Consider the following 15,718-nt stretch of genomic DNA (forward strand, 5'->3'; position numbering starts at 1 on the left):
GGTAATTGTGGCACTTTAGTTGTTCATTGATTGCTTTCTCATATGTGATTTAATGGCGGGGGGGGGGGGTGCACCAGGCAAGCCACTGATCCCATGCTTGTCAGTGACCTTGGGCTTCAAGCCAGTGACCAAAGGGTAATGTCAATGATTCCACGCTCAAGTCAGGGATCCCATGCTCAAGCTGGTTAGCCTGTGCTCAAGCCAGATGAATCCACACTCAAACTGGGGACCTTGGGGGTTTTTTTGTTTTGTTTTTGTTTTTTTTCCTTTTCTGAAGCTGGAAACGGGGAGAGACAGTCAGACAGACTCCCGCATGCGCCCGATCGGGATCCACCCGGCACGCCCACCAGGGGCGATGCTCTGCCCACCAGGGGGCGATGCTCTGCCCCTCCGGGGCGTCGCTCTGCCACGACCAGAGCCACTCCAGCGCCTGGGGCAGAGGCCAAGGAGCCATCCTCAGCGCCTGGGCCATCCCTGCTCCAATGGAGCCTTGGCTGCGGGAGGGGAAGAGAGAGACAGAGAGGAAGGAGGGGGGTGGGGGGTAGAGATGCAAATGGGCGCTTCTCCTATGTGCCCTGGCCAGGAATCGAACTCGGGTCCCCCGCACGCCAGGCCGACGCTCTACCGCTGAGCCAACTGGCCAGGGCGGGACCTTGGGGTTTTGAACCTGGGTTGACAGTACCCAGGTTGATGTTCTATCCACTGCAGTGCCACTACCTGGTCAGGTTGTCAGTTCTATTTTTTTAAGCAAAGATCTTAATATGCCACTTAAATATTTTTGATTGACTGCTTAGAGTTGACAGCGTGGGTTCTAATTTTTTAGTGCTGAATTCAACTGTCACCACTCACTCTAGAATACTATCTCTGACTTACTATGTTCACTGCCATTGCAAACAATTTGCTATTGACTGAGCCATGACCTATGTTTCCTGCTTATGCAAATTTGCACATGCCTCTTTTACACCTAAAAGAGTCTATTTATATCCATTTGTTAAAATTTAAAAAAAAATTTTTTATCCTTCTCTTTCCAAGTGAGAGACAGGGGAGATAGAGAAACAGACTCCCACATGTGCCCCGACCTGGATCCACTCGGCCACCTCTGTCTGAGGCCAATGCTCTGCCCGTTTGGGGCCATGCTTGCAACTGAGCTATTTTTAAAACCTGAGGTGGAGGCTCCACAGAGCCATCCTCTGCATCTAGGCCAGCGTGCTCAAACCTATCAAGCCACTGGCTGTGGAAGGGGGAAAGAGGGTGGGGAGCAGAACGAGGGGTAAAGAAGCAGATGGTCACTTCTCCTGTGTGCCCTGACCAGAAATTGAATCTGGGACCTCCACACGCCAGTACAACATTACTACTGAGCCAACTAGCCAGGGCTAAAATTCTTGAAGATCCATTTTTCATGTGGTTTCTTGACTTGTTATTGTTTGAAAGGCCATAGCACTTTACATCATACTTCACCTTGTATTATAATAATTTGTATATATGAGGAAGGACCATATAATATATTTTCCCTGTAATGTAGCAATAAGTATGTCCTGACTCACATAAATTACTCAATATTTTTTGACTAAATGAATCTTATCAGTCTATTTCATCTGTCGTATTTATAAAATATGAAACAAATAAATATTTGCACAAAGCTACCATAGAGATAACCAAGAAAAACGTGTGGTGATTAGAAAATACAACAGAGCCTGACCAGGTGGTGGCAAAGTGGATAGAGTGTCGGACTGGGATGCAGAAGGACCCAGGTTCGAGACCCCGAGGTCGCCAGCTTGAGTGCAGGCTCATCTGGCTTGAGCAAAGAGTTCACCAGCTTGGACCCAAGGTTGCTGGCTCGAGCAAGGGGTGACTCGGTCTGCTGAAGGCCCACAGTCAAGGCACATATGAGAAAGCAATCAATGAACAACTAAGGTGTCACAACAAAAAACTGATGATTGATGCTTCTGATCTCTCTCTGTTCCTGTCTGTCTGTTCCTATCTATCCCTCTCTCTGACTCTCTCTCTCTGTCTCTGTAAAAACAAAAACAAAAAACCCAAAAAACCCAGAATTATTATCTTCCATTGTTTTAAATATATACATTTTTAAATTTTAAAGCACTAAAGGTAGCATTAGAGCAGTCTCTGAAAAGAGAAACAGATGGAAGTCTGATATACACACAGAAGGTGATATGAAGATGAAGCAAAGAGAAATTTAAAGACCCTGGTCATGAATCACAAGGGATGTAACCACAAGCCAAGGAATGCCAGTAGCCACCAGATGCTGATTCTCCCCCAGAGCCTCTGGAGGGAGCACAGCCCTGTAGGTATCTTGATTTCAGATTTCTGACCTCCAGAGACAGAGGAGATTTCCATTGTTTCAAGCCACCCCGTTTTTGGTAATTTATTACCAGTCATAGAAAATGAATACAAGAGTTATCAATCTGGGGCCACTGGGACCAATCTTAACATTTATCTATAATTAGGAATAACAAATAATACAGGAGAATAGAGAGAAATATGAGCTGTCTAAAACCATGTGACGTGTGTTATGATATATTCAAGCCTGTCTTCCAGGTTATATCATATCAATATCTTAAAAAGAATTTTCAAATGTACCATACATAGAATTCAATTAATCAATTTCTTCATGATACCTAAGGTAGGAATTTTGAAATATTTTAATTAAAGCTAAGATATTTAGCAAGCCATTTTGAAGCAGTTATACAATTCTGACTCAGCCTGCCCATATCCTTCAATTTCCCTAGCCACGTCAGTCATGCAAATAGACGTCACTAGTCTATAAATTAAGCACCCCACCAAAGCAAAAAAGAAAAAAACTGAGGGCCTTAAATACAAAACATGTAAAATACAACTTAAAACAAAGTTCATACAGAGACAGAGGGAAAATGGCAACAGAGTAGACAGACGTTACAATTCCCACCTCTCAGAACCAAAGTGGATTACAACTTAGGAAAAGTCATCTTGAAAAACCAACTTTGGACTAAACCAAGAGGAATCTATAATGAAGCATCATGGAAGACACTACAGTGAGCCGGTAGGAAGGGTGGAGACGTGGAAAGGGCTGTCCCACTCCCAGGAATGAGGCGGCCCGGAGGGTCTCTCATGGCAGGGTGAGTTGCCCGGAGAACTGTGGGTCCTCAGCCCCAGGACCAGAGCCCCAGCCTGTAGCTCCACAGACTAGAGGAGATGTACGGATAGTATTTAGCTGAAAGAAGAGCTGGGTTACTGCTTGCGAGAGGGAGGCAGAACTCTCAGACCCAGGCTCCATTTTAAAGGGACCCCCACAGAAAACCTCATTCACAGCATCTGACCCAGGGTTCTGGGAGTGGGAAGTGCCAAGAGGACTAAAGTAGCGAAAGGAGAATGTAGTCTCAGGGGCACAGAGAGAGACTGTGGGGGACAGCCACCCTGACCCCTATACTGCATCTGTCCCCAAACCTAAAGTGACCATTTTTCCTGGGAAAACCAAGCCAGCAAAGGGAAGCAATTACCCACCAGAGGCTCTCCTGCTCCAGTCAGTGCAGAGAGACACTTAGAATCAAGGGGCGCATCAGGGACACAGGTTTTGAGTGCTGAGATCTGGGTTACACCGCCCCCCCAAACTGCTGAGCACCCTCCGAAGGGCAGGAGGGCCCAGCTGCAGTTGTGGCGGTGGGGACGGAGCCCAGTGAGGGAGCCCGCAAGGCAGCGGTGGGGGGCGGAGCCTGGAGAGCCAGCCTGCAAACATGAAGTGGGCAGAACTTGGTGAAGCGAGGAGTCCCCCACACCCATGGGGCAGCCCAAGCTTGGCCGGCAAGCCCACATGCCCAGCAGCAGTGCCACTGCCTGAGTGCCCGAGGAGGCGGAGGCAGTGGGGAGCCGGCGGGAAGACCACACCTCGGGAATAGAAAGGACACACAAACTGGCCAAGAGTAGATAAAAGCCAGCCTAGGAGTGAAGCTGATATTTACAATGGCATCAGGACACAGCAGAGGCAGCCACAAATTCTGCACTGCCTATAGTTGCAAGAACGTTGCTATGGGCCAGTCATAAGCAGTGACCTCCACTGGTCTATGCCAAGTTCCGGCAAGGGAGGTACAGGGCTGGTATCCCAGGGCCAGATACAGAGAGCATCAGCTCAGGACCTAACAATCCTAGTTAGAGTGGTATCTTAAGAAAAAGCTCCTGACACCTGACCCAGCTAAGACATAGAAAATGCTGCCACAAACAGCAAAAAGAGCAGTATCAGCAGACAAGTAGCTCACAGTGGATTATAAACAACAACAGCTGAGGCCAACCCAAGAAGATCTAGAAACAACACAACTAAAAGCTGGAGGCAGACAACACCAACCCTATATGCAGCTAGCTACACAAACAGTACATCCAAAGGAGCAGTCTATACAGAGACAAAATGGGAAGACAGAGAAATACAATTCAAATGAATCAACAAGAGAATCCCCAAAAAAGAACTGAATGAGATGAAAATAACCAAGATACCGGATGCAAGTTTAGAATGATTGCTAGGATGCTTAAGAATCTTAGAGTAACAACAGATGGACATAATGAGCACCTAAACAAAGAGATGACAAGCATTGAAATCATAAAAAAGAATCAGACAGAAATGACAAACACAATATCAGAAATAAAGACTATACTAGAAGGAATTAAAATCAGGCTGGATGAAGCAGAGGATCAAAGAAGCCAGTGGTAGTCAACCTGGTCCCTACCGCCCACTAGTGGGCGTTGCAGCTTTCATGGTGGGCGATAGCGGAGCAACCAAAGTATAAATAAAAAGATAGATTTAACTAGAGTAAGTTGTTTTATAAAGATTTATTCTGCCAAACAGAGAAAATCCAACATAAAGTACTTGGTAATAATTATTATTATATGCTTAAACTTGCTGTAACTCTGTTTTATAAATTTTATAGAGTAAAGTTACTTCCCTACTTTATAAATCACCATTACTGTGGAACCAGTGAGCGGTTAGAAAATTTTACTACTAACAGAGATACAAAAGTGGGCCGTAGGTATAAAAAGGTTGACTACCCCTGATTTAAAGAATAAAATGGCAATAAACAACTACATATAACCTTAAATGTAAATGGGTTAAATACTCCAATCAAAAGACATAGGGTAGTCCTGGCCGGTTGGCTCAGCAGTAGAGCGTCGGCCTGGCGTGCAGGAGTCCCGGGTTCGATTCCCGGCCAGGGCACACAGGAGAGGCGCCCATTTGCTTCTCCACAACACCCCCTCTTCTTCCTCTCTGTCTCTCTCTTCCCCTCCCACAGTGAGGCTCCATTGGAGCAAAGATGGCCCGGGCGCTGGGGATGGCTCTGTGGCCTCTGCCTCAGGCGCTAGAATGGCTCTGGATGCAACAGAGCGACGCCCCAGAGGGGCAAAGCATCGCCCCCTGGTGGGCATGCCGGGTGGATCCCGGTCGGGCACATGTGGGAGTCTGACTGCCTCCCCATTTCCAGCTTTGGAAAAATGAAAAAAAAAAAAAAAAAAGACATAGGGTAGCTGCATGGATAAGAAAATAGGACCCGTACATATGCTGTCTACTGGAGACACACCTTAAAACAAAAGATACACATAGACTGAAAGTAAAGGGGTGAAAAAAATATTTCATGCAAATAGAAATGAGTAAAAAGCTGGGGTAGCAATACTTATATCTGACAAAATAGACCTTAAAACAAAGGATATATAGTAAGGGATAAAGAAGGTTACTACATAAAGATAAAGGAAGCAATCCAACAGGAAGATACAACCATTATAAATACCTATGCACCTAATACAGGAGCACCTAAATATATAAAGCAGATTTTGATGGACATAAAGGGCGAGATCACCAGCAATACTGTAATAGTAGGGGATTTCAAAACCCCACTAACATCAATGGATAAATCCTCAAGAGAGAAAATTAAAAAAGAAACAGCAGCTTTAATGGACACACTAGATCAACTGGATTTAATAGATATCTTCAGAACCTTTCACCTTAAAGCAGCAGAATATACATTCTTTTCAAGTGCTCATGGTACATTCTCTAGGATAGACCACATGTTAGGACAGAAAACAAGTCTCAATAAATTTAAGAAGATAGAAATCATATCAAGCATCTTCTCTGATCACAATGGCATGAAACTAGAAATCAACTACAATAGAAAAACTGAAAAACACTCAAACACTTGGAAACTAAATAGCTTGTTATTAAGTAATGTATGGCTTAACAATGAGATCAAGAAAGAAATAAAAAATTTCCTTGAAACAAATGAAAATGAACATACAACTCAAAATTTATGGAACACAGCAAAAGCAGTCCTGAGAGGGAAGTTCATAGCATTACAGGCATACCTTCAGAAGCAAGAAAAAGCTCAAATAAACAACTTAACCCTGCATCTAAAAGAACTAGAAAAAGAGCAAGTAAAGCCCAGAGGATGTAGAAGGAAGAAAATAATAAAGATAGAGAGGAAATAAATGACATAGAGGCTAAAAAAACAATACAGAGGATCAATGAAACCAAGAGCTACTTCTCTGAAAAGTTAACAAGACTGATGAACCTTTAACCAGCTCCACAAAAAAAAAAAAAAAAAAAGACAGAAGACACAAATAAAATTAGAAAAGAGTGGAGAAGTAACAACTGACACCACAGAAATATAAAGGATTGTAAAAAAATACTATAAAGAACTGTATGCCAAAAAATTAGACAACCTAGGTGAAATGGACAAATTCCTTGAAAGATATAATCTTTCAAAAGTCAATCTGGAAGAATCAGAATATATAAACAGACTGATTACAACAAAATGAGATCGAAACAGTTACCAAAAAACTCCCAACAAACAAAAGCCCTGGGCCAGATGGCTTCACTGGTGAATTCTACCAAACATTCAAAGAAGAACGAACTCCTATCCTTCTCAAGCTATTTCAAAAAATTCAAGAAGAAGGAAGACTTCCAAGCTCCTTTTATGAGGCAAGCATAATCCTCATTCCAAAACCAGGCAAAGACAATATAAAGAAAGAAAATTATAGGCCAAGATCCCTGATGAATTTAGATGCTAAAATTCTCAACAAAATATTAGCAAACTGGATCCAGCAATATATGAAAAAATCATATATCCTGATCAAGTAGGATTTATTCTGGGGAGGCAAAGCTGGTACAATATTTGCAAACCAATCGATGTGATTCATCATATAAACAAAAAAAGGAGAAAAATCACATGATAATATCATTAGATGCAGAAAAAGCATTTGATAAAATCCACCACCCATTTATGATCAAAACTCTCAGCAAAGTAGGAATACAGGAAACATACCTCAACATGATAAAGGCCATCTATGACAAACCCACAGCCAACATCATAATCAAATTAAAAGCAATCCCCTTAAAATCAGGAGCAAGGCAGGAGTGCCCCCTTTCACCACTCTTATTCAACATACTTCTGGAAGTCCTAGCCACAGCAATCAGAAAAGAAAAAGAAATAAAAGGCATCCAAGTTGGAAAGAAAGAAGTAAAACTATCATTATTTTCTGATGATATACTGTACATAGAAAACTCTAAAGTCTAAGTCAAAAAACTACTGGACCTCACAAATGAATTCAGCAAGGTGGCAGGATATAAAATCAATACTCAGAAATCAGAGGTATTTTTATAAAACATCAATGACCTGTCTGAAAGAGAAATTAAGAAAACAATCCCCTTCACTATTGCAACAACAAAAAAATAAAGTACCTAGGAATAAATTTAACCAAGAAGGTTAAAGACTTGTACTCGGAAAATTATAAAACATTGATAAAAAAAAATCAAGGAAGATACAAACAAGTAGAAGCATATACCGTGTTCATGGACAGAAAGAATAAACATCATTAAAATGTCTATATTACCCAAAGCAATATATAAATTCAATGCAATTCCTATTAAAATACCAAAGACATACTTCAAAGATAGAGAACAAATATTCCAAAAATTTATATGGAACTGAAGAACACGAATAGCCTCAGCAATCTTGAAAAAAAAGAATAAACTGGGTGATATCACACTTCCTGATATCAAGTTATACTACAGGCCATTGTACTCAAAACAGCTTAGTACTGGCATAAGAACAGGCACATAGATCAATGGAACAGAACGAGAACCCAGAAATAAACCCTCAGCTTTATGGACAATTGCTATTTGACAAAGGAGGTAAGAGCATACATTGGAGTAAAGACAGTCTCTTTAACAAATGGTGTTGGGAAAATTGGACAACTACCTGCAAAAAAATGAAACTAGACCACCAACTTACACCATTCACAAAAATAAACTCAAAATGGATAAAAGACTTAAATGTAAGTTGTGAAATCATAATCATCTTGGAAGAAAACACAGGCAGTAAGCTCTCAGACATCTCTCGCAGCAATATATTGCTGATTTATCTCCACGGGCAAGTGAAATAAGGGACAGGATGAACAAATGGGACTATATCAAAATAAAAGGCTTTTTCACAGCTAAAGACAATAAGAACAGAATAAAAAGACAAAGCACACAATGGGAAAACATAATTGACAATACATCTGATAAGGGGTTAATAACCAAAATTTATAAAGAACTTGTAAAACTCAACACCAGGAAGATAAACAATCCAATCAAAAAACGGGCAAAAGAAATGAATAGACACTTCTCCAAAGAGGATACACAGATGGCTAATAGGTAGATTAAAAAATGTTCAACATCGCCTGACCAGGTGGTGGCGCAGTGGATAGAGCGTTGGACTGGGATGCGGAGGACCCAGGTTCGAGACCCTGAGGTCGCCAGCTTGAGCGCGGGCTCATGTGGTTTGAGCAAAAAGCTCACCAGCTTAGACCCAAGGTCGCTGGCTTGAGTAAGGGGTTACTCGGTCTGCTGAAGACCTGCGGTCAGGGCACATATGAGAAAGCAATCAATGAACAATTAAGGTGTCGCAATGCGCAACGAAAAACTAATGATTGATGCTTCTCATCTCTCCGTTCCTGTCGGTCTGTCCCTGTCTAACCCTCTCTCTGACTCTCTCTGTCTCCCCCCCCCCAAAAAAAAAGTTCAAAAACACTAATCATTAGAGAAATGCAAATTAAAACCACAATGAGATACCACCTCACACCAGTCAGAATGGCGCTCATCAACAAAACAACACAGAATAAGTGCTGGCGAGGATGTGGAGAAAAGGGAACCCTCCTGCACTGCTGGTGGGAATGCAGACTGGTGCAGCCACTGTGGAAAACAGTATGGAGATTCCTCAAAAAATTAAAAATGAAACTGCCTTTTGACCTAGTTATTTCACTTTTAGTAATATATCCTAAGAGTACCAAATCACTGATTCAAAAGAAGAAATGTACCCCCATGTTTACTGCAGCATTGTTCACAATAGCCAAGATCTGGAAACAGCCCAAATGTCCATCAGTAGACGAGTGGATTAAAAGCTGTGGTACATATACACAATGGAATACTACGTGGCCGTGAGAAGGGAAATCTTACCTTTTGCGACAACATGGATGGACCTGGAAACTGTTATGTTAAGTGAAATAAACCAGGCAGAGAAAGAAAAATATCATATGACCTCACTCATTTGAGGAATCTAATGAACAATGTGAACTGAGAAACAGAATAGAGGCAGAGGTGGGATCAAAGGGACCAGAGGGAAAGTGGACAGAGGGAAAGGGCCGAGAGGATGGGATCAGAGAAGGGAAAGAGATTGGTGAAATTATATATACATAACACAGCATTATAGAGAGTAGGAAAGCAAATCCAGGTGGGAAGGGGGGAGGGAATTAGGGGTAGAGGGAAAGGGGGATGTTGAGGGGAACATGGGGGTGGGAGGATGTATTTGGTGGGACACTTGAATCTGTGTAAACACAATAAATTAAAATCAATAAAAAAATAAAATAAAAAATAAGTTCCTACATATATCAGTACCTTCCTGAACATCTTCTCTTTTATTTAGCTTTTTAAGCTCCTTAACTAAACTGAATGCACTGCACATCACAAATAGTGAATAAATACTTGGGAGAAGAATATGTAACTATAAAAGAACATAAAAAGTGGACAGAAGTAGCTGTCCATATGCTATACTGGGGTCTGGCAAACTATAACCTGAGCGGGAAATACAAATATGATTCTACTGGAGCACAGCCGTGTTCATTTGTATATGTACTGTCCATGTTTGCTCTCTTACTCTGACTGCTGAGTTAAATGGCTGTGAGAAAGACATACATATGACTGACAATCTCTAAAATAGTTACCATGTGGCCTTTTACATAAAAAAGTTTGTGGACTCCTTCCTATACTATACCATGTACAAGAGAAGGCAATTATTACTGAGTGCCTACTAGTGCATATATACTATATGAGGTGACAGTGCTAAGGAGATAGGTCAATAACTTAAGGGTTCTCAGAAAATCATAACACAGCAGGTAAAACAAAAGATGTATACCTTAGCTAACATTTAAACTTCCTAAGTGGGCTATGACAGAAAATTAACAGTAGTGCATGGTAGGAAGAGGGGAAGGGCACAGGGAGAAGCAACAGTTTATCCATATAAAGCCTTTAATCAAAATAACCCTTTCCTCAAAGACAGAGTAATCTTGAGGAAGGAGGGGTAGGCTTCCTCCTCACTGAGAAGGAAAAAACGAAAAGAATACAAGGGAAAGGAGCCAACAAGGGTAACCAAGTCAACCAGTAATAAATTATATATCCCATAGTTAAAATACAAAGCAATAACAGGATCTGTATGTAACTATGGCCAGTGATCTAGAAACTCCTTCCCCTTGCTGACCCCACTGAAACTTTCCCTCCCATCTCCTTGAGTCCTGGGAAATCTTAAACAAAGAAATCACATGCCCATTGCTTAGATAATGTAAAGGTATATAACCTGTAAGAAAGTCAACTTCGGGAGCCTGTGTTTTGGAGCTACAAACCCCATGTGCTCCGCTGGCTTTAATAAATCCTAGTTCCTTCATCGAGTTGTTTGGGCAATTTTGTCCTCCTTTGATTCCTGCAATAATCTTATGACAGGCAAATAAGAAAAAACAAGACTGCTAACCACCCCTTCACACACACACCAAAACCCCAAAAAAATTATGACCAGAAAAACATTATTCATAACACTGAAGCTTTTAAAATGTAGTCATCAACATTTCACAGAAGTTCTGAAGTTCTAAGATACCTGGTCAACATAGCTCACCTTGACTTAGAGGATGTTGCTGTTGAACTACATGCTCCTTTATTCAAATTAAATGTCACTAGAAGAGAAAAATTGGTATTCCATATTATTTCAGGAAATAATAATAAAACTTACCAGATATCATGATATATCCACATAGAAATTCATGGGTATTTTGTTGTTTTTTTCCCACAGGCATTTTTAATAAATGAGAGCTGGACTGCTCCTATCCAGAGGTCATGAATTCCTGTAGAATACACCGGATAGATGCTTACAGGGCTGGGTAAGACCTTCATGATAGAGCTATAGCAGACAGCTTTGGCTGCCTCTCCACTCCACTGCCCCCACTAATAGGATGCCAGTTTTGTTTAGGTGTCCATACCTCTCACACACAGCTCAAAGGATGCCATGGTCTCAATGTTTGTGTCCCCTAAAATTCACATTTGAATGAACTGAAAGTCTAATGCCCAAGGTGGCAGGATTATAAGGTGGGAGTCTTGGGAAGTGATTAGTAAAGTTCTTTTGGTCTAAATAAATTAGAATAATCCTATTCCCTTTCCAGTGACTGTTCTTGAGATGGACATGTGATAGAGACCGGCCAATGACATTAAAAGAAAATCCACTGGTGAGCAGAGTACCTTCTAGAGAAACCCTCTTTGCTCACAGAGGACTCCAGAAGAGAAGCTCTGTCATCTTCTGGACAATGCTGAGTCTGCACATGATGGCTGGACGTGCTGGCAGCCACTTTGAGACCAGCTGCTGACAGTGTGGAATCCTGAATACCCCACACCTCTGGGACTGTGGGTATGCCTTTTCTTCTTATTGATGAGAACAATGTAACATATAGATTACATCTTGCTCCCAAATATGCTAACTTTTAGAAGATCCAATACAAAAGCATCCAAGTTAAAGAAAGAAAAAGAAATAAAATTACCTTTCTCTTCATCATTTTCTCTGCTTAATTCTGTAAAAATAGGTGCCTCCTTAGGGGGGAAAATGTTTTAATAGCTTGGTTAACAGAGTATTTTCTATCAATATTCAATACTCCTAAATTAGGACTTGCTACTTATATTGCAAGTTTTACTAACATACAACTCAAAAATGACTGATTAAAACCGTAGTTAAGAAATTATAGGTTCTCCAAATGAGAATTATTTAACAGGATTTTTTTTATCTTTTGTTCACTGCTGTATCCCCAGTGCCTATAAGAGTGTCTGGCACAGAGGAAGTCACCAGTAAATATCTGTTGAAATAAGTGTCCCGATCTGGTTAGTCTAACCCCTGAACCACCACCAGGCCCTCCCTCACCCAACTACTTGGGTTTTGCTCATTAATTCTTTAAGACGGCTCAATTCAAATATCTTTTATCCTCCCCAGTCTGGATGGAGCAAGCTCTGGCCCTCTATGTTCCTCGCACTGTGTTTTTCTCTGGCCCTGCATTAATTACAATCAAGAGAAATGATCTGTTTATTTCTTTCCCATTAATTATTGCTTTTTAGAAATACAAAAACTGAGATTTAGATTATATAATTACACAAGATTGTGAAGTCAGTAAGTCAGGAATTAAGGTTTGTCTCAAAACCTGGGCATTTACAGTCAGCCATGCTCTTTCTCTCATTAGTTAAGAAATAAAACCCACAAAACTCAATTCAATGCTTAACAAAACAAGCAATTTTGCTTCTTCAGCCCTCTCTATTGTCTCTCTCAATGATATTATTGCCTACCTGTTCTTTCCCTTCCAGACCTCTTCTCACTTGTTCTTCAATAAATTTGGCAGTTTTTTCTTCATCATCAAGGTCCTGCTTCTTCTTTTTCTCTAGTTCCAGTTGCCGACGGATAGTTTCTGGATCCCTGTCTATATACTGAATATACCAGCCTTTTGGTGTCTCATCCACTTTGCACAAGCCTTAACAAAAATAATAAAACAAACATCATAAATTTGTATACAGTCAAAGCTCAAGATAAATATAAATGTGTTTTATTTCTGCATTATTTATTCATCCATTCAAATATACAAAGTCATGCAGTAAATAAATTTTCCATATTCAGTTAACGAGATGCAGATTATTTATTTATTTATTTATTTTCAGAGAGGCAGGGAGAGAAGACAAGAACATCAAGCTGCTCTTACATGTGCCCTCATCAGGGAATTGACTGGCAACCCTCACACTCCAGGAGGACGCTCCAACCAACCAAGCTATCAGGCCAGGGCTTAATTTATTTTTTTCTTTTCTTTTCTTTTTTTTTTTTTCGAGACAGAGAGAGGAAGAAAGAGGTGAGGAGGAAGTGAAGCATTTATTAGTAGTTCCACTAATGGTGCTTCTCATGTGTGCCCTGAATGGGGATCGAACCTGCAACCTTGTTGCTTTGGGATGATGCTCTTAACCAACTGAGCTAACCAGCCAGGGCCAAGATTTACCATATTTTTTGCTCCATAAGACACACCTGACCATAAGACACACCTAGAATTTTAAGGAGGAAAATAAGATAAAAAAATATTCTGAACCAAATGGTATGTTAAAATATTTAATTAAATACCTTATTTTTCACTCTGTAAGATGCACAGGCATTTTCCCCTCCACTTTTGGGGGGAAAACATGGAGTGAAAAATACGGTAAGAATTTTAAGTGGAATATATTACCTCTTTGAACATAAAAACTTTCTATTCTGATTTTTATTTATTTATTATTTTGGCTAAACATCACAGTATAGTTTTATTTGTTTTCTATTGAATTTATTGGGGTGACAATGATTAAGATAATATACCGATCTTAGGTACTCAATTCTATAACATATCTCTGTATACTGTACTGTGTTCACCTCCAATTTTAAAATAGCTAGGTTGAGGCAACATATTTCAACACAGAAAACACATAAAAGAAATATTACTTTGCTTGGTAATTACTCAACTGTGTGTAAGTGTTTAACATTTAATGAATATATGATATTCTGCTAATTTAACTAAGTAGCAATTATTCCCCTAAAATGAAATAAAGAATCACATGAAAGAAATAATACACTGATACAAAATTTCCTTCTTTTTTCTTCTCCCCAACTTTTTTCCTATGAAGATTAAAAACAGAAAAAGCAATAAATTTTAAAAATCTCCTTCAGAGGGGATAACAAAAAAAAAAGAGGGGATAACAAGTTTCCTAAAGTGAAATGAGTACGAGGGTGGGGGAGTAGAAGAAAATTGATAATAACCCTTAATCTAAACGAGAGGTTATTTCAATGATAAATCTTCTCACTCTCAAAAGAGCAATTCCAGACATTCATACTGCACTGTAATACACAAAATCAACCCTGTGATATTATCATCCTCTCTATCAGGTTTTTAACTACCCTACTCATCCTCTTTTCCATAAAATTACACAGAAACTATGACAACTCTCTGTCTCCCTGCAATGAAGGCACAAAACAACTCTTCAAATATGTCTTATTCTTACCTTCTCTGCCCAGCCACTTGGTAAAATCAGTCAGAGTCTCCCACTGGGTGGCATTCATATGGATATGCTCTCGGTGGCTGATATACTCATTATAAACAATGTTGTTGTGAACTCTCTTAGTGCCTAAGAACAAAATATGAATTGTTGGATTCTGAGCAGGTTATAGGACTATAAAGTTATTATGTACACAATACTTAAGATGCTTACCAAAGCGTCTCCTGAGAAGTTCTAGAAAATCATTTCGGAATTCCCTAGTAAAGAAAAAAAAGCAAAGCATTAAGGTAATTTCTACAAATCTATAGCATTATCTTCCTGAAATTTAAGCCACTGTAGTTTGAATTCTCAAATAATGTATTAAACATTTATTGAATATCTGTTATTAACCTTTAAAAACTGAACAAAGAAGAATCCCAAAAGATTATAGATTTCAAGAATTAAAGGTAAAACTCAGTTTGGAGTTGAAACGTTCTATCTTGGCAAATCAGCTACACATCTTTGTAGAGGGTCCTTCATGAAGTCTCCTAGCACTTTTGATTGTGGCATAATAACCTCATTATATTGATGAACAAAACTGCCCTTATTCCACAAGAAGCTGACACTCAATGTGTCTCTCTGAACTGAGTACACTGTGTTAAGTGCTAGGTAAACATAGATGCATAAAACAAATCTTCACCTAGGTTATGATCTAGCAGATCCAATCATAACAGAAGTCAAATTGAAAAAGAGATGTAACAAAATATCATAGGAAGAGTTGAGGGAGAAACCCAAAGGAGTCCAGAAGTGATTTTTAATATAGGTGGTAAAGTATAAAAGGACTTTTACAAGTAGAGGCGAGAAGGTCATTCCCAGCTGGCACAGAGACATGAAAGCTTCACATGTCTGAGAACTGATAATAGAATTTGGCTAACCTTGAAGACAGATGAAAATAAGTGTGAGAGTGGGAGCAGAACAGAATAACAGGGAGAAGATGTAGCTGGAATATAATATTAGGGCTAATTTTTGAAGTAACTTGAAGGTCATGCTAAGGAGGTTGGGCTTAAGCAGAAAATGGAAAAGTATTGAATGATACAGTTAGGAGTTAATTTGTGAAAATCTGTGATTTAGAAAGAAAATTGTGGTAGA

The 15,718-nt window shown here is 39.9% G+C and overlaps 1 protein-coding gene across 1 annotated transcript in view; it reads right to left on the reverse strand.

Annotated features, from left to right (window-relative positions):
• Positions 1 to 15,718, reverse strand: part of KIN (Kin17 DNA and RNA binding protein) — a 42,982-nt gene that overhangs the window by 20,363 nt on the left and 6,901 nt on the right. The window contains exons 3-7 of the mRNA XM_066278858.1: positions 14,804 to 14,847; positions 14,597 to 14,719; positions 12,875 to 13,056; positions 12,085 to 12,133; positions 11,172 to 11,229 (exon numbers count right to left, since the gene is read on the reverse strand). Coding sequence (XP_066134955.1) covers positions 11,172 to 11,229; positions 12,085 to 12,133; positions 12,875 to 13,056; positions 14,597 to 14,719; positions 14,804 to 14,847 — 456 coding nt within the window. The remainder of the gene's footprint in view (positions 1 to 11,171; positions 11,230 to 12,084; positions 12,134 to 12,874; positions 13,057 to 14,596; positions 14,720 to 14,803; positions 14,848 to 15,718) is intronic.

Source organism: Saccopteryx bilineata, chromosome 5, assembly GCF_036850765.1.
Source record: "Saccopteryx bilineata isolate mSacBil1 chromosome 5, mSacBil1_pri_phased_curated, whole genome shotgun sequence".
NCBI lineage: Eukaryota > Metazoa > Chordata > Mammalia > Chiroptera > Emballonuridae > Saccopteryx > Saccopteryx bilineata.